Source organism: Mus musculus, chromosome 2, assembly GCF_000001635.26.
Source record: "Mus musculus strain C57BL/6J chromosome 2, GRCm38.p6 C57BL/6J".
Lineage (NCBI taxonomy): Eukaryota > Metazoa > Chordata > Mammalia > Rodentia > Muridae > Mus > Mus musculus.
Genome location: NC_000068.7, coordinates 5,542,616 through 5,567,759, shown reverse-complemented (window position 1 = coordinate 5,567,759; position 25,144 = coordinate 5,542,616). Strand labels below are relative to the sequence as shown.

Here is a 25,144-nt window from a genome sequence, read left to right as displayed (position 1 = left end):
AAATGCTAGGTAGATGGCACCTGAGAAATGCTAATGGAAGTTGTCCTTTGACCTGCATACACAGGAATGTGTACCCACAGGCTCATGGACACTTGTACCCAGAAACACACATACCCCCCCACACAAGCACACTCACACAAACATACACACACACACTCACACAGATAGACACACACACACACTCACACAGATAGACATACACACACACACAGATGTAGATACACAGACACACACACAGAGACACAGACTACACACACATACACACACACTCACAGAGATAGACATACACACACACAGACACACAGATGTACATACACAGACACACACACAGAGACACACACACAAGCACACACGCACATTCACACAGATAGACATACACACACACACACAGAGACACACAGATGTACATACACAGACACACACACAGAGGCACACACACAGACACACACACACAAACACACACACAAGCACACATGCACACTCACACAAACATACACACACACACACACACACAGATATACATACACAGACACACACACAGAGACACAGACTACACACACACACACACACACACACACACACACACACAGATAAAAGTAAAAGCTCAGAGGATTGAGAAGCACACTTGGTCTTCCATTCTAACCTGCCTCTGTGCTGTGCTCAGCACTTGATGTCCTAGTTTCTTAAAGATGTTGACAGTAACTTCTTGTGTACTGTATCTTCAGAGTTGCCCAAGGACTAGATGCAGTCCATACCATCTGGTACCCTGCGGTTTTCCTATAATCCCTCTCTTCTTTTGGAAGGTAATGAGTGAAAGGTTTATCACATTTCGCCATGGTCTCTATGTGAAGCTATGCTATTGAGTAGACTGCAGGCATTCTCTTGTATTTTTTTATTGTGCTAAAATAGGCATACCATAAACCTTATCATTTTAACCACTTTGGGCGTGGGTTCTATGGCCCTAACTATTATACATTGTTGTGTAACCACCACCATCTGCTTCTGGGGCCTTTTCATTTTCCACACTCTGTCCCAATTAAAGTCACTTCCTGTTGTCCCTTCCTCTACCTAGTGTTACCTTTCTGTGACTGGCGTCTTTCTCTAGTACACATCTTCAACGCTTATCTGTACTGGATCATGTGGCAGAGTCTCTGAGGGGATGACTGATGCTCCATATTCATGGGACACACGGTTCTGTATTCATCCATCATTTGATTTCTTTTGTAAATCTCGTGGCTCCTGTATTTATTGTATGTGTGGGCATATATAGTGTATATGTCTACACGTGCATGTGTGGGTGTGTGCACTTGCCTGTGGAGTCTTGAGGTTGATGTCAAGAGTCCTCTTGGTCTGCTCTCTGTCTTATGGAGACGGGGTCTCTCTCATCTTTAAGACAAGCTAGCCTACCTGGCCAGCAGCTCCAGGAATCCATCCACTTGTCTTCCTGCTCTATGTCAGCCCCTCATGAGGCCCCAGCTCACACTTTAATTACATCCTTACCTATCTGCAAGAATTAGCTCATTGTGAGGCACTCTGGAAAACTCTTTGAGTGAGAGAGTCTATAGGAAATTGGGGAATTTTAGTGGCTGTAACTTTCTGGTCTGCATGGACATGCTTGTGAACACCATTTTTGTCTCTGTTGAGGAACCTCTTTAGGGAAGGTTTTTGTTGAATACCAAGAGACCCTAACCTGACCATGTTGTATAGCAGTGTGACAAGAGACACTTCAAAGTGGCCCACCCATGGCAGTTTCCATTGTCTCTATGAACCTGTGTTGATATCCGCCATCTCGTTGTACTGGAGCACACTTGTCCATATGCTTTCCTCTTCTAAGAACAATTGGGAAGTAGCCTTGCTTGACACAAAGTGACATGGTCACTGCGATCATGCTCCTTGTTACTGTGCTGGGCTCAGAGGGGACCTATGTGCAATCATAACCTCTCACCCTAACCCTTCTTTTTCTCCCTCTCTGTCCACAGTGGGGCCTTTTCTGAAGTTGTTTTAGCCGAGGAGAAAGCTACTGGGAAGCTCTTCGCAGTGAAGTGCATCCCGAAGAAGGCGCTGAAGGGCAAGGAGAGCAGCATCGAGAACGAGATTGCCGTGCTTAGAAAGTAAGTGCCAGAAAGAGAGCTCTCCTCCCCATCTTCCCTGGGCATCCTGGAAGAAGGATGAGGTCTGCCCCAAGGCTGCCTTTCCAGGGGGTCATAGAAGTTGTTGGCTACCAGTGTGCAGAACAGGATGAACCCTGCAGATGACAGCTGCTATTCATGTGGCACTTGGAAAGTGTTCTCCTCTAGCTCTGGTGTCTTAGAACATCAAGCAGTCATTGGAGGGAGTCTCTTCTAAAGAGCACAGTTGCAGGCTGAGTTGATTTCAAACTGAGACTCCATCATTCACCAGAGCTGATTAATGCTGGCTGGTTCCTGAGCCCCCAGTCTCTCATATGAAGTAGAGCTCAGGCTATTTTGTAGTACAGTGTGCAGAAAATTAGTGAGATGTTTTCAGTTTTTTGAGTGTGTGTGAAATGCTTACTGTGGACCACTTTATGGTAGTTCCTGCTCTAAATGCTAGAGTATTGTTATTGCCACTGCTATTGCCTTATTTTTTATAAATGGAAACCCCTATATGTATACTTCATGTGTGCTCTAGCTTGGAATCTCAATTCCTCCAGTGCTGTTTCTACACTTTGTGACCCCACCCCCTTTCTCTGCCACCCACGTGACTCTAGGAACCCAGGAGTTTCCGAAAAACTTCACTTCTTCCTTGGTTTTCCTTTTTCTATGTGCAATAGACTGAATCAAAATATTCTCTTTCAGTATAGTGCCACACACAGTCATTCTGATGTGACCTGGCCCTCCCCCACAACCCAACACACACAGATGTTCCTCTAAGACTGGTCCTGACCATGCTCTTCTAGTGTTAGGATTAAAGTTTTGCACCATATCTCAGGAAATTTGAGAGAACAAACCTTATATGGCACCTGTTTTTGTATGTTTGGCACCCATCTGGAAAATTTTTGAGTTGCTATTAATAAAAGATGTTCAAGATGTCCTTGACATTTTTGGGGTTTGGAATCAGGACATAGCAAGAAACCCAGTAACAGATAAACAGAATGGAATGGGAACAAACCTTTTAGGGGCCAGAAAGAAACCACCACCTAGCGTACATCTTTCCTGCACAATCTTTCACTCCATTTCTTGTAGGACCTTTAGTGACACAGAACAATGCTTTGCCATCAGCCATCTGACCTAGCACCACTGAGGTGGTCAGGACAGTCTGTCCTGTTCTGGCCTTGGGCAATTCAGAGAAGAACAGAGACTCAGTGTTGGTTTTCCAGAACAAATGAGCTTCCATGGGTCTTTAAGGTGAGGATTTATTTTCACCCCTTTGTTGAGTTGGTTTCCATGTCTCCGGGGTGTCCGCTGGAATCTACAGAGTTTTAGGCTGTCCTGAGGAGGATTGCAGGAAATGGTTCTGTGGACGAGAGCCTGAGAAAACAAATCAAGAGCATCTGTGTCAGGCAGAAAAGCACTACGCTGACGAGACATTTATTGAAATGGCCTCCCCCCACCAATACAAAATCAATGTTTGAGGAAGAGTGATACGAAGTTGTAGATGTGTTACAAACAGCCTTCATTTTAGATAGAACTTTCCTTCTAAAGATTTCACTTTGGCCTCTGAGGTTGTGTGGGCTTAGAAATAAAAGAGTCCAGGATGTCCAGATGTAGGGTTGGAGTTATTTTCTGTCCACATGGGCTGTGAGCACAGGCAGAGATTTTATAAGCTTGTTCTAGTGTGTGCCACGAATAAAGGCATAAATTCTTGTGTAATCAGTATCTCCACCCAGTGCCTCACTAATAATTACCCAGACAGGGTATTTAAAACCAGGGAGGACTATGGATTTGGACTAACTGTCAGTTGTTGGAATACCTGGAGGCGTGGATTCTTCTCTAGAGAGTAAAGAACAAAGACAGGATTTCTCAGGCGATAAGAGGTGGTTTATCTCCTATGCTAGCTTATTTCGTAAATCTTTTGCAAATGATTTACAAGTAGGCTAAGAGGCACTTCACATCATAAACAGCAGAAAGAGAAACATTTGTGCTCTAAAGAAAATAGTTTGGAACCATGTCTAGAATGCTGCCATGGTGATGTTCATACATTGAAGAGGTATTTATCAAGTTCTCAGCATGTGCCATATCTTAGTGTTCCTATTGCTATGATGAGACACCAGGACCAAAAACAGGTTGAGGAGGGAAAAGTTTATTTGGCTTACATGTCTACATTGTAGTCCATCACTGAAGGAAGCCAGGGTAGAAACTCAAACAGGGCAAGAACCTGGAGGCAGGAGCTGATGCAGAAGCCATGGAGGAGTGCTGCTAACAGGCTTGCTCCTCATGGCTTGCTCCTCAAGATCACTTTCTTATAAAACCCAGGACCACTGGTCCAGGGAAGATACCACCCATAATGGTTTGGGGTCAGCTCCATCAATTACTAGTTAAGAAAATGCCCTACAGCCACATCTTGTAGAATTATTTTCTCAATTGAAGTTCCCTCTCTTCAGAGAACTGTAGCCTGTGTCAAGTTGACATAATACTAGCCAGCACACACCAGGAAGCATCACTATTAGACATAGAGTAGTTTTTGACATTGGAGATTTGTTATTAATCAACATGGTAAAGATGATTTGATGACAGTATGTCCAGGAGACCAGGGATGGTATGGAGGACAGGTAGCATGGAGGAGGGGCAGCCACCTAAGTATATATTTTACAGGACAGAAAGGTAGATGGGCATTTCAACCAGTAGTAGTAACACAAGCTAGGAGACAAGGGCTGGATATGTAATCCAGTGGTAGATTGTTCCACAAGGTCCTGGGCTTGATTCCCAGCATTATTAAAAAAAAAAAAAAAAGGAGGAAAAGAGATGAGAGATGAGGGAGAAGGAAAGGTGTAGGAAGAGGTTAGGAGACACCAGGCTGTTATTCTGGGGAGTTGGCTTCTTTGATGGGGCTTTAAGGAGAGGCAAGGGGGGACTTAAGTTTGAAGAAAGATGGGCCTATTCTAAACTTTGCTCTGGACCTTGGGCTCCATGCAATAGATATAAGAAGTGATAAAGGTTATCAAGAAAGAGGCAATATGGTGAGGATTTATCATGACCTGTGCTGAGGTAGAGCTGATTGGAGAGGCAGGAACATGGAGTGAGAACGCGTAAGATGATATGAGGCATGTCATAAGGATAAATGAAGAAGGAATGTGTTAAAACAGGGGCTGTTGCTTGAGAGGAAGAGATGACTATGAGAACATCAATATAGAGCTGACTCTAAGAGGTCAAGATTTGAAAGCGGCAGAGAGCCATTGAGGGACAGATAGGAAGTGATGCTAATTCGATAGTTTCTGATGGGATAGCTGGGTGACTAAACACCTCTTTAACTGAGATGATAATCCATAGGCAGAAAGGCATGGGTTCTGACTTAGGTATGTTGGATTTGGAGGTCTTGGGATTGTTCAAGTAGAGATGACAGTTTGACTTTCCAGGGCTGGACCTGACAATGATCTAGGCTTTGGTAGGTAGTAACATTTCTGAGGCACATACTAAAGTAAGTCTTGGGGAGGGTCATGGAGAGGTGGCTCAGTGGTTTCTAGTACTAGCTGCTCTGATTTTAGAGGACTTGCATGATTCCCAGCACTCACGTGGTGGCTCACAACCTTCTATAACTCCAGTTCTAGGGGGAATTCAATTCCCTCTTCTGGTCTCCACAGGTGCTAGGCAGGCAAGTGGTGCACATATGTGCAAACAGGTGAAACACCTACATGTGTAAAGTAAAACAACACTAAAGATTGGCTAATCAATTACTGTGCTCTTTCCTGGGGAAGACTGTCCCCTACTCTCAGCATTCTTAAGTATCCAGTAGTTCCTTGTGTAAGATTGAACTTCCTAGACTTTCCCCTGTCCTCGTCAGCAGGGCTATAGTTGCTGTCCTTGTTCAGCTCATGTTACTGCGATTATGTTGGTGAGACCTTCTGGTGTAGCTTCTGATGTTTCTAGGAAACACACTCTTTCACCCCACTCCCTGTTGCTGTGGTTCTCACAGCCATTCCACCCCCTCTCTGCAGTGTCCCCTGAACTTTGGGGACCAGCATTGTCGTGTAGATGCACTCATCAGGACTAGGCTCCACAAGTCTGCATTTGGGTTGGCTGTGGTTTTGCATAATGGTCTCCATCTGTTACAAAGAGATGTTTCCTTGATGAGCCATGAAGATATAAGAACAAATATCTAGAAGCTAGTTAGGGACTGGGCTGCTTTAGTAAAGTGGTGGTCGTAGGGTTTTCTTGCGCGCGCTCGACTGGCCAGGAAGAACGACGCTGCAACAGGATCCTTCTGCACACGTTTATTGGGAGAGCTTGATTGTAGAGGCGAAAAGACTTTTTGCCCAGAGCTGGTGCTGCTTTTATAGGCCTAGGAGAGGCGTGTCTCATACCCTGATTGGTTATGCACTAAGCCTCATTTGCATGTTCCTCATCTGATTGGCTACTCTCTCTCAGTACCTCACTGAGCCTCATTATCATCTCATTTGCATGTCTCACATCCGATTGGTTATACTCTCAGTACCTTACAGAACCTCATTATCATGCCTGGGCCAGGCAGTGTTTTTGCAAAAAACTTTACTGCATATGTACACATTGGTTGTTTGTCCAATCTTATGCATGGTGGCCAGCAGTAGTCAGTGCCACTCAGCAACGGCACATGTGGCTTCCCACATCTCCCCCTGTTTGTTTTAATAAAATGAGACTGGACTAGGCCTGTGCAATTATGCCCATCCGCCGTGGCTCCTGTTTTAGGTCGTTCCTCTAATGTCACAGCCTTACCCGTCATAGGGTAACCCTATCGCCACCGGGCCCCATGTCTTAGGTTGGACTGTGCACGAGGAAAGTTGCCCGTCTCTGGATACCGCAGTGCTGTGTGACAATAACTGCTAAATGACCTAGGGCGAACTCTGCAAAAGAGGCCAGCCAAAAATTGAATTAGTGGGGAAATCATGATCACCCTATTGATGAGCAAGGGCTGATCAATGATCGTTGAGTCTCTCTCATCTAATCTCATGCTGACTAATTCTTGAGCATAGATAACCAAATTTCAGGGGAGGAGCCGTTTTCAATAGCTAAAAGTGCCTGAGTTACAATCACCTTGTCACGTTTTTGTTGGGTTCTGAATTTGCATACCAACCAGAGCATGAACGCCAGTCCACAGCATATGGCAGCACCAAACAAAATCACTCCCACCCATTCCTTAAAGTAAGAAAAAGCAGAGGTAAACCAAGAGGTAAAGTCTCCGAGGGTCACTGGTTCCACTCTGGTCCCATTAAGGTTCAGGATCTGCATCTGCAGTCTCGCCTGCAACCTCTCCAGCTCCTGCGACCAGTTCCCCTTCAGGTAATTCGATAGGTCTGTACTTTTAATAAAAGAATTATTAATATACTTATTGGGAGTAATGCACACATGCGATGTGGATGCCACACAACTCATTTGTATGACATCCATCATCCGTTCCATATTATGTTGTAAAATATCCACTCTCTGATTCACTAGCATTAACCCTGAGGCGATATGAGAATCCACCTTTTGCAGGGTAAGCAATGCTTCAGAGGATTTTTCTGCTATCTGACTTATGGTGTCAGCAGTATTAACTTGATGGGCCATAGCAGTTCCTGCGGTAACTGCTGATGCCGCGGACATCACAATGGCTGTAATAATGGCAGCTGTGATTCCAAAACCTCTCTTTTGCCGAATAAGACTCGTTATTGGGAACTTCTCTGGATCTGCCTCAACAGGCACAGGGACAAAGATTGGTAGATGAACCACTAAGGCTAAGAATTTGGTTCCATTCCAGCATTGCGTCAAAAAACAAGTGACATTTGTACAATCTAACCATTCTGTATTATTTTGAAATTCCGCCAATATAAAGAAAAATGGAGGATTGACACAAACTTCTACTGGAGAAGTAGTCATATTTCTGATAATTCTATTAGTTGTCACATTATCTAAATGAGTAGAGGTATTGGAAAGAGTGGCAGAAACATTCAATATCTCATGAAAGGTTCCAGTCAGCAATGCAAAGGCTGACAGACTGGTACTAGCACCTGCCTCATTGCTTAAAATCCATTGGTAATATGGCCAAATATTCTTTCCCTGTAGCATCTCCTTTATCGTTCATTATAGCAAAATCTAGTGGGGGTGACAAAACGAAACCCTTTGCTATTTCTTTCCGAGGGAAAATTTTTGATTGACAAGGTGAAAAAACTATAGGAAATGCGAGGTCCGGATGACACCAAGGCATGCTGCGTATAGCAGTAGCATTGCCAACAGGCCATCGTGATCTTTTGGGAATGGTCACCTTTCCCTTTATCATAATAGTGGTGATGTTTATAGGTGAAATTATATTATTTTCAACATCACCTGAGCCTGATTGCGCTCCTTGAGCAACTTGTGTTAAAGCATTAAACAACACTCCAGAGCTCCCCTTATTTTGGCTAATGGGATCTGCCCAATTAGAGATAATCTTTTTCTTTAAAAATATACAGGGTGTAAAAGGTTTATCCACATTATGCACAAAGCATAGTGTATAATTCAAATGAAAACTAGTACTATTATACACCCGTGGCTCTTGAGGAGTTTGTCGTGCACAAGGCGCATCCAAATAACATTCCGTTGCAAAAAATAAAGGTAAGGTAGAAGAATTGGAATGTACCGGTAAAGGTACTGGCCATGATCTTACTATGGCCCACAAAGGTATACTTATCCCGGTCTCAATCATCAGGAGCAGGAGAATCATCTTGGGGTTCATCTTGCTCTTTCACGGTCCTTGTCAGTCGCGTCAGGACCCAAAGTGGATTTTCTTCACCCTGTGGGAAAATACAAATAGCTCCCCGGGATCTGATTAAAATAGGATCCGGGCCATACCATTTATTATCAAGGACATTTTTCCATTTGACCATTTCATTGGGCGATTGAGGCCATTGTCCGTGCCTTTCAGCTGGTGATCTTCCAGCATCATCCAATTTTAAAAAATTAAGAGTAAATATTGTAAGGGATAGAGCCATCTTTGGCGTCATAGCCTCTATTCCCCCTTTCTGTTTTTGCAAATATTGTTTCAGAGTGCGATGGGCTCTCTCAATTATGCCTTGGCCCTGTGGATTATAGGGCAATCCAGTAATATGTTTTACTTGCATTTGTTTGCAAAATTGGCTAAATTTAGAAGAAGTATATGCAGGACCATTATCTGTCTTTAACACTAGGGGCTTGCCCCATGCAGCCCAAGCCTCTAAGCAGTGAGATATGACATGAACTGCTTTTTCCCCTGTCATGGGAGAGGCATGTAGGACACCAGAACTGGTATCGATGGATACATGTACATATTGTAATTTCCCAAAAGATGGGATATGCGTTACGTCCATTTGCCAAACATCTAGGGGTCGCAATCCGCGAGGATTAACACCCACGAAAGGTGCATTAACAAATTCTACACATTTACCACACTGTAAGACAATATTTCGGGCTTCTTTTCGTGTGAGCTTAAACTTTTGTCGTAATGTAGAAGCAGGGACATGATAAAGTTGATGAAAATTTTTTGCACTTTCTATAGAACTTTGTAATAGAAAAACCATGTCTCTGGTGGCTGAGTCAGCAATGGCATTTCCCTTAACCATAGGTCCAGGTAATGATGTATGTGCTCTAATATGTTGAATATAAAAGGGATGCTCACGCATCAAAATACAATTTTTTATTTTCATCAAAATTTCAGATACAGGACTGGACTGTTTAAAATTTCCGGCAGTCTCTAATGCTAGAACCGCATTAACTACATAAACAGAATCAGAGACAATATTTATGGGCATAGGAAATCTTTTAAAGACTTCTAAAACCACCAAACATTCTACCAATTGAGAGGCTCCTGGTGTAAATTGCAACCTTACAGCCTTTTCATTGATTACATAACTTCCAACTCCTGTTTTGGATCCATCTGTATAAATATCAATGGCTCCCTTTATAGGGGTATTAGCCGTTACCTTTGGAAATATTACTGGATGCAATAACATAAAAGGTAATAACGGATGTTTAGGATAATGATTATCAATTAAACCAGAATAACTCCATCTAAGAATGGCCCATTCATCTATAGTAGCACACAATATTTGCATTTGTGCGACAGTATACGGGACAATTATGCTATCAGGCATTTTTCCAAAGTGAGTGATTGAAGTTTTTATCCCTTTGTGGGCCATATTTGCTACCATGGTGGGATAATGCTCTATAGTTTTATTAGGGGATATATGTGGATGTATCCATACTAAAGGACCATTTTGCCATAACACAGCAGTTGGCAGATTGATGGTGCGTAATATGCATAGGCACAAAGGTTCTTGCTCATTTATACGAGTTAACTGTGCTGTTTGGATCGCCTTTTCCACTTTCCTAAGAACATCAGAAGCCTCAGGTGTTAATTGTCTCAATGAGGTAATATGTGAGTCTCCTTCTAAAATTTGAAATAAAGGTTTTAATTCCGAAGTAGGGATCTTTAAATAAGGTCTAATCCAATTTATATCTCCTAATAATTTTTGAAAATCATTTAGTGTCTTTAGATGGTCTTTTCTAATACTAATCTTTTGTGGGGTGACACATCGTAAAGTAATAGTGGCTCCTAGAAAATGACTAACATTAGACTGCTGTACCTTTTCTGGTGCAATACTCAAACCATTATTTTTTAAAGTTTCATTAAGCAAGCCATAAGCTTGCTGTATACTTTCTTCTTCAGGTCCACAAATTACAATGTCGTCCATATAGTGACAAATTTTTAAGGAGGGGAAACCATCCCTAACCGGTTGTAAAGCTTTTCCTACATATAACTGACATATGGTAGGGCTATTTGCCATTCCTTGGGGTAATACCCGCCATTGGTACCTTTTATCAGGTTCCATATGATTAATAGAAGGCAAGGTGAATGCAAATCTAGGTTTATCTTTCTTATTTAATGGAATTGAAAAGAAACAATCCTTAATATCTACTACTATAATTCTCCAATCCTTAGGTAGAGCTGAGAGTAGGGGGAGCCCTCTTTGTACAGGACCCATAACTTGCATTTGTGCATTAATGGCTCTTAGGTCATGTAACAATCTCCATTTACCTGACTTTTTCTTTACAACAAAAATGGGGGTATTCCAGGGTGATTGAGTGGGCTCCACATGTCCCAGATCTAATTGTTCTTGTACTAATTCTTTAGCTGCTTTTAACTTCTCAGAGGGTAAAGGCCATTGAGGCACCTACACCGTGTCCTCCGTATGCTACGGGATGGGCAAAGGCTCTTCAGTGGCCCCTAGAAAAAACCCAGCCCTTTCTTGTCTGCCTTTACAGTGGCTTTAACTGGTGAAATTCTACCTTGCAAATTTTTCCCAAGACCTAGTCCAGGTATATATCCCATTCCTTTCATCATTTCCTTGCTTTTCTGAGAGTAATCATTAGTCAATATAAAGTTCATAGCTGATAACACGTCTCTCCCCAATAAGTTTACAGGTAAAGGGAGTACATAAGGTTGAAAAAGCCCTGTCCTTCCTTCTTTATCTTTCCATTGTAAGGATTTTGCACTTATAGTTGGGGTAGCCTCATATCCTAATCCTTGTAAGCTATGTGATGATTGATTAACAGGCCAAGAAGCAGGCCACCATTTACTAGATATAATGCTTTTATCTGCTCCTGTATCCATTATACCTTGAAAGGGTTTTCCTTCTATTTGTAAAGATATGTACTTTATTTTCAAAAATACTCTTTCTACCCTTTGTACACTGCTTTTGCATATTACCTGTTTTCTTATGTTGTTTAGAATAACTCCAACCTTGGGTTTCCAATTTTAAGCTAACTTTCTGTTACAAGCAAAAGGCTGCCTGCCCCTTTAAAAGCTCCATTTGCAATCAGCCTTCAGCAGGGCTTTTTCAGCTGTACTTGACTCCCAGCCACTGTGCAGCTAACTTGTCAATTTTTGCTGTGCAGACTGAGACTGCTTTTTTATTTTTCAACATGAAACACAGGACAACAATCATTCAATCATCCAAGCAAAAACAAACACGAGTTGACAGACATATAGACAATTTGGTGCACCAAAAAACAGAAAATAGAACACAGATATCCTATTCGAAGCTAAAAATATTTCCATAGGAGCCAGAGAGGAAACAGGACGTCTCCCGTTTTCTGTCTGTCCCTAGGAGGGCTCTGAAATAGCTTATTTTCATTTTTTCTTCTTCTTCTAGGAATTCTGCACAGTGGCTGCTTCTAATAGTTACTCCTCTTTCCCTGAGAGCTATCTTTAAGCCTTTGATGAAGGCTGCCTCTTTAGTCAAAGTCCTCGAGAGGAGGGTAAATTGACTTAATTTTTTGTTCTTCATTTTTTATATTATCCTTTATATCTTTATATTATCCTTTGTATCTTTATATTTTATATTATCCTTTGTATCTTTATATTTTAGCTTCCTTTCTTTTTCTCTTTTTATATTTCTTAAGTTACTTATTTTTCTGCGCGCGTCTTCTTTTTTCTTTCTCTCTGTTTCTGATATGCCTTCCTGGTACTCCTACAAAGTCGCTGCCCTTCCTTAACAGCTGGTCCCACACAAACCCAGCAACAACTACCAGACCCACTGCGTAAGAAAGCATACCTCTCAGAGACTTACCTTAATTTCTTTATACTTACCGGTACCACCGTTCCTCAGCTGAAGAGTTCTGAATCCACGCAGTTGAATCCTTCTCAGCAGTCTGTTTTGCAGGAACCTTTATTAACACCGCTCCCCAGCTGAAGAGTTCTGAATCCACGCCGGATCCTTCTCAGCAGTCTGTTTTACGGGAACCTCTATTAACCGCTCCTTCCCCGAGATGCAGTTCTGAATCCTCCCTGTAGTAGGGGGTCTTCGCTCGTGCCTGAAGATGTTTCTTGTCCCGGGTTTCGGCACCACTTCTTGCGCGCGCTCGACTGGCCAGGAAGAACGACGCTGCAACAGGATCCTTCTGCACACGTTTATTGGGAGAGCTTGATTGTAGAGGCGAAAAGACTTTTTGCCCAGAGCTGGTGCTGCTTTTATAGGCCTAGGAGAGGCGTGTCTCATACCCTGATTGGTTATGCACTAAGCCTCATTTGCATGTTCCTCATCTGATTGGCTACTCTCTCTCAGTACCTCACTGAGCCTCATTATCATCTCATTTGCATGTCTCACATCCGATTGGTTATACTCTCAGTACCTTACAGAACCTCATTATCATGCCTGGGCCAGGCAGTGTTTTTGCAAAAAACTTTACTGCATATGTACACATTGGTTGTTTGTCCAATCTTATGCATGGTGGCCAGCAGTAGTCAGTGCCACTCAGCAACGGCACATGTGGCTTCCCACAGGGTTTCCTCTCAGATCCCTGAGTTTACTAGCCCTAGGTAGTTGATTAGCCTTCTGGTACCAGACATTATGCCCCTTTTGTTTGAGTGGGCCTTAAATCCATTTAGAGAGCTGTTGGTTACCACCAAGGTATGCATGCCATCATTACATCCTTAGGTTTATTGTGCCATGGTGGTCTTTGTTGTGGTTCATAAGCACTGTAGGTGCCATCATATGTGTTATATTTGAGGAGGATTGTTGGTTGCTTCCCTGAAAACACACATACAAGAAACATTATACAGACCAAGCAGGTTGCACTTACACTTTAGGAGTGTGTGTGCGTATATGCATGTGTGTGTAATAGCAATTAATGAAAAATGAGGCTGTGAATTTGAAAAAGAGCAAGAAGGCGTTGTATGGGGGTGGCTTTGAGAGAGGAAAAGAAAGGGAAAATGATGTCATTACATTAGAATCTCAAAAAGAATGGAAATTTAAAAAAGAAAGATAAATTTGTTTCAGCAAAAGAAAAGAAAATAAATCCTTGTGCAGTTTAGCTGTTTGTTCTAGATAGAGTCCAAGCCAGGCCATTCATATCCCCTGGCCATTTGTGTCTCTCATTGGTGTGTTTCATCCAAATGTGCCCATTTAAGAGGCTGCCTGTCCTCCTACATGCTAAGTTTATTGCAGGGTGAGAGATTTATTCATTTCATTGGATAAAAGTAATGTGGCTAATACATCCTAGTGGATGCCTTTGCACTTGCTCTGAAAATAGTTCCAAAATGAAATTTTCAACTTGATAAGTAGATATTAAAACAACTTCAGAGCGGGAAGAAAAAAGAAGCCCGACAAGCATCATGGTAGGTTGTTGCTATGCAGCAGAGAAAGCTGCCCGCCTGACTTTGGGGTTTAGTGGGTTGGATTTATATGACTCATCCTGAGTGTTACAGACAGAATGGTTAGTGGTGGCCCTGCAAACACAGTGTTTTATGCAGCATGGAATATAACACTGTCAGCATCACTCACCTTAGTTGAATTATACTTTATGATTTCTGGGGTATTATTTATGTCCAATCTGATATCATAGCATCCCCTCAGCATCCTGCAGGGGTGGAAAGTCAAATGTGTTTACATTCTGCAGTAAGAGGAGAGACAAAGAAAGAAGGAGGCACACAAAGGAAAGCAAGCAGCAGGAAAAGCAAAAGGGATGTGTGGAGAGTGGCCCTTTGATTAAGACTTGGGGAAACTGAGCCTCGGGTTGCTTAAATCTGAAGTTATGTTAAGGAAATACTGAAATGGTCAGTTTTCCAACATAAAGCCCATGTGTAGGGAAGAAATCGGTCCCTGGTGAAATGGAGTTGTAGGCGTGTTCCAGACATTTGACATTCCAAATGGAACTCGGGATGGATCCAGAGCCCATCCAGATGGATGAAACTTGGCACCGAGACTGGGCATGCCATTCTGATGGTTACGTTTCAGGCCGTAGAGACTTGGTTTTGGAAGGGGCCTGGGGAGGAACTGCTTTTCGACTGTGGCTTATCATTACCTTGGGAGTACCGTAAGGACGCATGAGCTGGGGGGGGGGGGGTGTTCCTGGTGTTTACTCTGCTGCACTGGCTCTCACCCCTGGATGCCCTTTGACATAGGCTGGGTAGGTTTTACGGACACTGATGGAGGCTGGAGATGAGTCCGCCTTTTTAACAGGGCTGACTGCTCTTGCAGAGGATCCTAGTTCAAATCCCAACATTTGTGTTGCCAACTCACAAATGCCCATAAGTCCAGCTCTGGAAGATCCGACCTCTGACCTCTGTGGACACATGCACTCCCTCACACCTATATACGTACACATGCTTGTACACACACTCACACATAATATAAAATAATTACTCTTTTTTTTTAAAAAAAAGAACACACTGATGCCTATCCCGATCTAATTGAGATAGAATCAGATGTTATGATGGGTGTTACAAAATCAGAAAGGGGCCTTAACTGCCAAGTGGGTGCTGGGAGTTGAACTCGGGACCTTCGGAAGAGCAGTATGTACTCTTAACCACTGAGCCACCACTCCTGCTCCCAGAAACTCTTTGATTGGAGATGAACAAAACTACCTTTGCAATGACAGGAAATGGCCAAGTCACTTAGAGGGGGTCTTCTGAGTTTCTGGAGGGGGCTCACAAGGCTGGAGGATGGAAACTGGAAGTGTTAGTAGTGACGGCAGTGAGAACCTAAAGGCAGGCAGGCATATGGTCATTAGTCCTAGAGTGCTGGAAAGCCCCTTACTTGAAATCTCCTTGTTTTTTTTTTTCTTTAAACCATGTAACATGGCTTGAGGTAAGCTGCGAGCTCCTCAGTGGTGGCTATTTCTGTTTTATGTGGTTAACTCAGACTTTTGCCTGGGTTTGAGCATGCGTATATGCACCCATCTGCATCTCCTCCAGCCTCCTGGGATTTCTTTCAGTCCATTTTGGTCCCCTCAAAGCCAGACTCTGGTAGGCTGGAGCCGTAGTTGGAGCTCAGCAGTTGAGTGTTTGTCTAGCATGTGTGAAACCTTGGATTCGAACCCCAGAAATGCAAAACAGGTAAACAGGGGTTGGAGAGATGGCTCAGTGGGCAAAAGTGCTTGTTACAGTCAAGCATAAGGACGAAGTTTGGATCCCCTGCACCTATGTGAATAGTAAGTGGGCCTCTAGCTTTGGGAGGCAGGGACAGGATACCTGGAGCAAGCTGGCCAGCTAGACTAGTGGAGTCACTGGGCCCTGGGTTCAAGTGAGAGATGTAAGGTAGAAAGTGATTGAGGTTTATATCCTCCGTGAGCACATGCACACAGTGCCTGCATCCCGCCTATGTGCATACCACACACATGTGTACACATAGCTAAATAGTAAATAATTACAAGGATGCAAAACCAGACATGGTAGCCCATGACTTTCATCCCAGGACTTGGGAGGCAGAGGTGGATGGATCTCTGTGAGTTCAAGGGCAGTCTGGTCCACATAGTAAGTTCTAGGACAGCTGGGGTATATAAAGACCCCATCTCAAAAAGCTAAAACCAAATCCAAACCCAGCAACAACAAAACAGAAAGCAAACAAACTCCCGCAGGCGTCGTGAAAGCATCAAATCACAAGAAAGCGAAGGCTACGGTCCTTGTGGCTGTGCTGGGGCCCCAGGCTCGGAATCACACTTGTTTGGTATATTTATCTTTTCTCCTCTCACCCTAGAGCCTAGATGTGGAGACCTCTGTTGTAGCTTCCTTTTGCCAGGCACTTGGTAAATTTGGCTTTGTTTTGACCAACGTATGATGGCTACTGCTGAGCACCCTACCTGGCCATGTCAGTGTGGAGAAACGACATTGATCTGATGTGTCCAGTTCTTCTGTGTAGTTCAGAGTCCAGAGTTCAGTGCAGGGGGGGGGGTCTTCGTGGGTCTTTCTCCATAGCAAATAATCAAAAAGCATTTTAAAATGGTAGATCTGAGATCCACAGTCCATCTTTGGTTTATCATTTTTCCCAGCACTGCAGATGGAACCCAACCCAACACTAGGCAAGTGCTCCACTGTGGAGCATGCTATACCCCCAGCCTTTCTGTCCTGCTAATCTCTGGGGCTTGGCCTGCACATTCCTTTGAATGGAAGGAAAACAGACTCACTTGTGTCTCTTACTGTGAGGCAGGCATACTCACAAGAGTCTGGGGTGCACTGTTTTTCCCCTCCAGTTCTTCCCCCCTTATGGTTTGCATTCCCTAAATGTTGCACTCTTTGGGGCTCACGTGCACTGGTTACAGCATTCTCTTTCTCTCTAACCCTCATCAGGTAAGTGTTGACATGACTGTCTGATATTGAACCTCTGTCTTTAGTTCAAGAATCTAAATTCCTTCATTAAGCAATTCTTCCTTTTGTGATCTCTGGTTTTCAACCCCCATTTCCCATAATTCATGAATACTCTCTGTCTTAGTCAGGGTTTCTATTCCTGCACAAGCATCATGACCAAGAAGCAAGTTGGGGAGGAAAGGGTTTATTTGGCTTACACTTCCATACTGCTGTTCATCACCAAAAGGAAGTCAGGACTGGAACTCAAGCAGGTCAGGAAGCAGGAGCGGATGCAGAGGCCATGGAGGGATGTTCTTTACTGGCTTGCTTCCCCTGGCTTGCTCAGCCTGCTCTCCTATAGAACCAAGATTACCAGCCCAGAGATGGTCCCACCCACAAGGGGCCTTTCCCCCTTGATCACTAATTGATAAAATGCCTTACAGTTGGATCTCATGGAGGCATTTCCTCAACTGAAGCTCCTTTTCCTGTGATAACTCCAGCTGTGTCAAGTTGACACAAAACTAGCCAGGACACTCTCTGTAAGAAACAGATAATTGTCTCTGTCCCTCTGTCCTGCTTCAGTGTAATACATATGCCTTTCAGTTAGTTCCCCTGGATTGTCCTGTCCAGGTGAGGCCCCCTTTTTAATATTTCATAGCTCCAGTGTCTCCCCAACTCTGACCTCAGGTGTCTGTTTTCTGAAACTATGAAGTTTCCATATCTAGCCCTGAACTTAGAGACGTGATGCTGACAATGGGGACAATGAGTGGGGGTAGCCCAGGGAGTCTGGGAAGCTAGACATATGGAGGAATGGGTGCTTGTTGGAGAGGTGAGGGCAGGGAGGCATTTCCACTGACTTCTAGTTCTCTCTGGTGCTGTAGACTATATTAGTCACGGATCTCTAGAGAAAGAGCCAATGATTAGGTGTAGATACACAGAGAGATATATTAGGAGAGATTGGCTCATGCAGTGATAGAGACCAGTTATGGAGAAATTCACCTGCTGTCTGTAATTCAGCCCACACCCAAAGGTCTGGGAGCCAGAGGAGCCATGGTTTAATTATTAGTCCAAGTTTGACCAGGAATGCCAATGTCCCAGGTCTTTCTATTTGTTCTGTTGTAGATAATAAGAGATAAAGTGGTACCTACTCTGGTGAGTGTGATCTTCAAGAGACACACACATGCGTACACATACACAGATATTAAGGGATAGACTGGTGTCCACCATTTTAGTGAGTGTAATCTTCCAGAAACACACACAAACACACACACTTACTTCTAAACACTGCCTCACCAGCTGTTCAGGCATCTCTTAGCCTAGTCAAGTTGACACATAAGACATAATACCCTGAGCATGTGGAGGGCAAGTCCATCAACAACCAATATGTGGTACTCTAGAAGAGGAACGAGAGGCGGATCTGGTGCTCCCATGGTAACAGAATGATCTTGTCACTTGAGTAGAGCTTGGCTGCTACTGCCACCTTTTATGCTATATATATGACTCTGTAGGTGTTCAGAGTAGTGGAAGAACAGTGTACTTCTGCATTCTCTGCAGAGCCCTGCTAGCTGTCTGTACACCCATTCCTGTGTTAACTCCCATTCTCCCGATGTGTGTAGTTACTTGGGGAGTTAGCACTTATGTGGACAAGGCCGTGGTTGAATTCCTCTTGTAACACATTGTACTGGCTAGTTTTGTGTCAACTTGACACAGCTGGAGCTATCACAGAGAAAGGAGCTTCAGTTGAGGAAATGCCTCCATGAGATCCAACTGTAAGACATTTTCTCAATTAGTGATCAAGGGGGAAAGGCCCCTTGTGGGTGGGACCATCCCTGGGCTGGTAGTCTTGGTTCTATAAGAGAGCAGGCTGAGCAAGCCAGGCGAAGCAAGCCAGTAAAGAACATCCCTCCATGGCCTCTGCATCAGCTCCAGATCCCTGACCTGCTTGAGTTCCAGTCCTGACTTTATTTGGTGATGAACAGCAGTATGGAAGTATAGGCCAAATAAACCCTTTCCTCCCGAACTTGTTTTTTGGTCATGATGTTTGTGCAGGAATGGAAACCCTGACTGAGACAAATTGGTACCAGCATAGTGGGGTATTCCTGTGACAACCTGACCATGTTTTGGGGAGGACTGTGGAAGGACTTTGGAACTTTGGGCTTGAAGATCCATTTGTTGTTAAGAGCTCTGTCAGATGTTGTGTAGGAGCTTGGAAGATAATGTTGAGAACAGTGCAGAAGATGGAGGTCTGGCTTGTGAAATTTCAGAGGGAAAATTAAAGACTCTTTTCAGGGCCATTGCTATTTTGATTGGGGAGATTCTGTGGTTCTGGTTAGCTGGGACTGAAGAATCAGCTGTGATTAATAAGATACCAGAACTACTAAAGAGAAACTTTTGCATTACTGGGACTATTGATGCTGGTTAGCTGGAGCTAAGAAATTAGCGGTGATTAAGAAGAGACCAGCATCGTTGAGGTGACATCTTCTGGGAAGTGTTTTCTGAAAGCACAAAGAGGCTGTGCTCCAGAGATAGCCAAGGTTGTACTCCTGCTGCAGTGGGACTTAGTAATGTGTAAGAGTCACCCAGGTGGTACTGGTTTTGAAGGCATGAAGGGGTCACACAGAGCAGCTGAGGCTTGGCACTGTGAGAGGCCATGGAAGGCCATTGGTGAAGGTGCAACCTCAGTTGCAATTGACGGCCCAGGACTGAAGGGTTCATGCAGTGTTTTGGAGATACCAGTACCATGAGATGACCACCAAGAGCAGCAGCAGTGGAGTACAGGCATCTGGAGCTTAGAAGACGATGCATGTGCTACAAAGGGCATGGCTGGAGAAGTGACCCAAGCCCTTGGAGGAGCCCAGAAGATCGTGAGTTGGATCCCAGACTTTGGATGGTTAGAAATTGATTTTTGCTTTTGATTGTGACTGTGCCCTGATATTTTCCCTCTTTAAGGAAGAAACTATTTTAGTGGAGCCCACAGTTAAGAGACTTTTAATTGTAAAAAGACTTTGGATTTTAAAAGATATTGGACATTTTAAAGGGATTGACTTTTCATATGTAAAGACTGTGGGACTTTTAAAGTTGTTTAGATCTTGGGGATGAATAAGAAACTAATGGTTGAGGCTTACCAGTGATGTGTTTGTGTATCAAGTTGACAAGGGGTCAATTGTACTGGCTAGTTTTGTGTCAACTTGACACAGCTGGAGCTATCACAGAGAAAGGAGCTTCAGTTGAGGAAATGCCTCCATGAGATCCAACTGTAAGGCATTTTATCAATTAGTGATCAAGGGGGAAAGGCCCCTGTGGGTGGGACCATCTCTGGGCTGGTAGTCTTGGTTCTATAAGACAGCAGGCTGAGCAAGCCAGGCGAAGCAAGCCAGTAAAGAACATCCCTCCATGGCCTCTGTATCAGCTCCTGCTCCTGACCTGAGTTCCAGTCCCGACTTCCTTTGGTGATGAACAGCAGTATGGAAGTATAGGCCAAATAAACCCTTTCCTCCCGAACTTGTTTTTTGGTCATGATGTTTGTGCAGGAATGGAAACCCTGACTGAGACAAATTGGTACCAGCATAGTGGGGTATTCCTGTGACAACCTGACCATGTTTTGGGGAGGACTGTGGAAGGACTTTGGAACTTTGGGCTTGAAGATCCATTTGTTGTTAAGAGCTCTGTCAGATGTTGTGTAGGAGCTTGGAAGATAATGTTGAGAACAGTGCAGAAGATGGAGGTCTGGCTTGTGAAATTTCAGAGGGAAAATTAAAGACTCTTTTCAGGGCCATTGCTATTTTGATTGGGGAGATTCTGTGGTTCTGGTTAGCTGGGACTGAAGAATCAGCTGTGATTAATAAGATACCAGAACTACTAAAGAGAAACTTTTGCATTACTGGGACTATTGATGCTGGTTAGCTGGAGCTAAGAAATTAGCGGTGATTAAGAAGAGACCAGCATCGTTGAGGTGACATCTTCTGGGAAGTGTTTTCTGAAAGCACAAAGAGGCTGTGCTCCAGAGATAGCCAAGGTTGTACTCCTGCTGCAGTGGGACTTAGTAATGTGTAAGAGTCACCCAGGTGGTACTGGTTTTGAAGGCATGAAGGGGTCACACAGAGCAGCTGAGGCTTGGCACTGTGAGAGGCCATGGAAGGCCATTGGTGAAGGTGCAACCTCAGTTGCAATTGACGGCCCAGGACTGAAGGGTTCATGCAGTGTTTTGGAGATACCAGTACCATGAGATGACCACCAAGAGCAGCAGCAGTGGAGTACAGGCATCTGGAGCTTAGAAGACGATGCATGTGCTACAAAGGGCATGGCTGGAGAAGTGACCCAAGCCCTTGGAGGAGCCCAGAAGATCGTGAGTTGGATCCCAGACTTTGGATGGTTAGAAATTGATTTTTGCTTTTGATTGTGACTGTGCCCTGATATTTTCCCTCTTTAAGGAAGAAACTATTTTAGTGGAGCCCACAGTTAAGAGACTTTTAATTATAAAAAGACTTTGGATTTTAAAAGATATTGGACATTTTAAAGGGATTGACTTTTCATATGTAAAGACTGTGGGACTTTTAAAGTTGTTTAGATCTTGGGGATGAATAAGAAACTAATGGTTGAGGCTTACCAGTGATGTGTTTGTGTATCAAGTTGACAAGGGGTCAATTGTACTGGCTAGTTTTGTGTCAACTTGACACAAAAGTAGCCAGTACACACATCTTGGCAAATATTTTCTTCCCTTTTCTGTAAACTTACTTAGCTAATGATTTATTCAAATGTCATTTAAATGATTCTGAAAATGTGTGTGTGTCCTGTAATATAGCATTCCTTAAAAAAAAAAAAGAAGAAGAAGAAAAGAAAATTAAAATAGCTTTCATTGGAGAATCAATTCCATGAAAGGTTAAGTACAGAGAATTCTTAGAAGGGACCAAAATGAATGCACACCAGTGGTTTTTCTTGCTTTTCTATTCTGCTGTAGGTTGTCTCTGTTCTGTTCTGCTTGGGCATTATATACGTGGGCAGATGAATTATTCTAGTACACTCTAGATTCAGAATCATCACTAGGTAGTTTAGATAGTTGTTTATCATTGCATTGTATTATTAATTTTTAAAAATTGATTTGATTCAATGTGTATGGGTGCTTTTTGCATGCATGCATGTCTGTGTGCCATGTGTGTGCCTGGTACCTATAAATGTCAGAAGAGGGCACCTGATCCCCTGGAACTAGAGTTACAGATAGTTGTGAGCCACCAAGTGGGTGCTGGGGACAAAACCCAGGTCCTCTAGAAGAATGTGTTTTAACTGATGACCCACATCTTCAGGACCTTGGTCACAAGTTTAGTGCTATATAAGCAAAACTCTTTTTCTCAGGGTTGTAGATTAAGGCCAGAGGTCAAAGACAGGTTTTGAGATGTACATTAAAAGAATTTTTTTCTAAAATAATAATAGTGTAGAATTTGATAAATCTCATTTCATATTAATTTCTAAGGTACTTGTATTTTCTTTCATAGATAGTTGGAAAATGGTTTTGAATGTATGATATAGACAGCTGAGAGATATCACTTGTATAAAGATACTAAACAAATGTAATAACAGCAAGGTGCTATACTGGGCTATTGTTCTTGTAGAATGAACTAATAAGCTAAATTTCCACATATATGCACGTATGTATGCATATACATGCAAATATGCTATATATAACATTAACATATTTTATATATCTCATTTTCTCCTACCATATTAAGTACTAAAACATTCTTTATGCTTAATAAACATATCCTTGATTCTATTTAAAAAGTCTGCTGTCTGGGTTACCTGAAGATGATAAGCTATATGAAAAGCAGTTTAGCATTTCCAGATGTTAGGCATCATGAATGTAGGCTCTCCTGCTCTGTATTCTGGAAAGAGCTTATGTATTTCTGTAAGTAGAGACTACCTGTTTGTCCCTCCTCTAGAAAGAGAAATCGAGGTGCCTGCCAAGTGTGCAGTTCTGTGAACAGAGCAGCCAGGACGAGAGTGGAGTTCTTCAAGGAGCTGCTCTGTGCCTTTCAGAGTCCCGAGCCTATCCTTCTAATGGTCACCTGGGTGACTTGGGCAATCTTATAGGAACTTACAGGAAGCCTCAGTCTTATGACTTCCAATGAACAGTAACATAAATGCCCTCAGCTCTTTATTACAGCCACCCAGATACAATTCTAGATTGCCTCTATGCTAGTGAGGAAGGACAAATATTTACAAAATGTGAGGCTAGTGATGGGCCATTGAAATAATCCTGTTAACATTTAGCTCTCTGCCAGTGCAGAATTAACAACTGTACTTAGAGACACACCTTCACACGAGGCACCCCAACAGTTGTTCATTTTGCTTTTTTGGAGTATAGAGGCTCAGATCTCTGTCTTGGCACAGGATAGGCAGCAGTTTAACCCGTGCTTTAGCTTCGGCTCCTGCTGCAGGGATTAGAGCCCCTAGAACACCTGGCTGCACACTACATGGTCTCTGCACATGTTTCTTATGCTTATATGTAGGGGGAGTATCTGGCTAGGCTGTGGGCGAGGGAGAAGGTGTCTTCCTGCAAGTTCTGTCACTCAAGCTTTGTGTCTAAAGCCTCCCTTTGCAGTGCAGGTGTGTCCTGATGCCACAAACATACACTGGCAACAGGGGTAAGGTCCCTCTTATAGAGAAGTGTGTCATATAATAAAGTTATAGATTTGTCATAAGTGCATTGGTCTTACTTTTTTTTTTTTTGAGGAAAAAACTCTTATGAAAACATTCCTGTGTTAATGTCTTTTTTTTTTTTTTAATGGAAGCTTCTAAGCATTAAAACTGGAAAATAAGCTTAAAGTGTGATTCTCCCAACTTCAGGACATATAAACGGGCCCAGAAAGGTGGAGCAGCTTGCCCCAGGGCACAGAAAAAACTTGGGCAGATGTGAAACCCAAGTGACTTATGGTCTTCTAATTTAGAATGGTTTCCATGGAACCACACCGCTTCTCTCCTACAGTGTCTTTCAGAAAAAAGTAAGAAAATAACTTTTTGAAAAGAAAAAAAAGAAATAGGCTTTACGGCACATGACTTTAATACCAGCACTTGGGAAGCAGAGACACATGTGAGTTCAAGGCCAGCCTAAGCTACATAGTGAGTTCTAGCACATCCAAGGCTACAAAGTGAGAGTGTTTCAAAACAACAAAAACAAGCAAGCAAACTAACAACCCAATTAACAGAAAACTTTCCCTCATCTTTAAAAGCCCCTTGGCATGTTGACAAGTCCTCAAAAATCTATCCCAGTAGCTCGGCTGAGTTCCAACATGGGACATTGAATCCAGCTTCTGAAATTCCCCTGGCAAATTCAATTAGATGTGCCCTTCTCTGCCTTTCCCCCTTAGTGTTACTGGGGAGGCTAGAGTTGCTCTGGATTCTGCCGCTTTCGGTCCTCTGGCATTCCTGGGAAAGGAGATCCAAGGTCAGCCCAGAGCCCAAGTTCAAGATTCAACATGGAAGAGGCTCTTTCTCCCATTTCTCCCATTTTCTCCCATTTCGAGTGCTTGTGATGGCCACCACAAGCACTTTGCCTCTGCCTTGTCAATCGAATGAACAAGGAACCAGCCAGATTATGGAGCAATCTGGAAAATATGGGAAATGTTACTAGATCCTAATCCTGGAGAAGCATCCATCAGGCTGTGTGGCAAGATCTCTGCCATGCAGAAATAATAAGTTTTCACTCCACCGTCAGGTAGGCCAGCTTCCCAGCTGCCATGAACAGTCTTGTGTGGCTTTGTTCTGGGGGAAGTTCTTCCTGAACAAAGCTCACAATATTCCCCACCATCAGGTTTTCACAGCCTGGGAAGTCTCATCTAGATCTGTGGAAAGCAAGTCAAATTCAACCCAAGGATATATTCTTCTTTCTATCTTTTTATTTTATTTTATTTCTTCAGGTGGGACTCTGGAGATAGCTTGGTGGGGA

The 25,144-nt window shown here is 43.2% G+C and overlaps 1 protein-coding gene across 8 annotated transcripts in view; it reads left to right on the top strand.

Annotated features, from left to right (window-relative positions):
• Positions 1-25,144, top strand: part of Camk1d (calcium/calmodulin-dependent protein kinase ID) — a 421,404-nt gene that overhangs the window by 147,101 nt on the left and 249,159 nt on the right. For 7 of the 8 annotated variants that reach the window (NM_001290374.1, NM_001290375.1, NM_177343.4 and 4 more), the window contains exon 2: positions 1,980-2,111. The exons of the other annotated variant lie outside the window; for it this stretch is intronic. In NM_001290374.1, the coding sequence (NP_001277303.1) occupies positions 1,980-2,111 (132 nt within the window). The remainder of the gene's footprint in view (positions 1-1,979; positions 2,112-25,144) is intronic. 8 annotated transcript variants of the gene reach the window in all.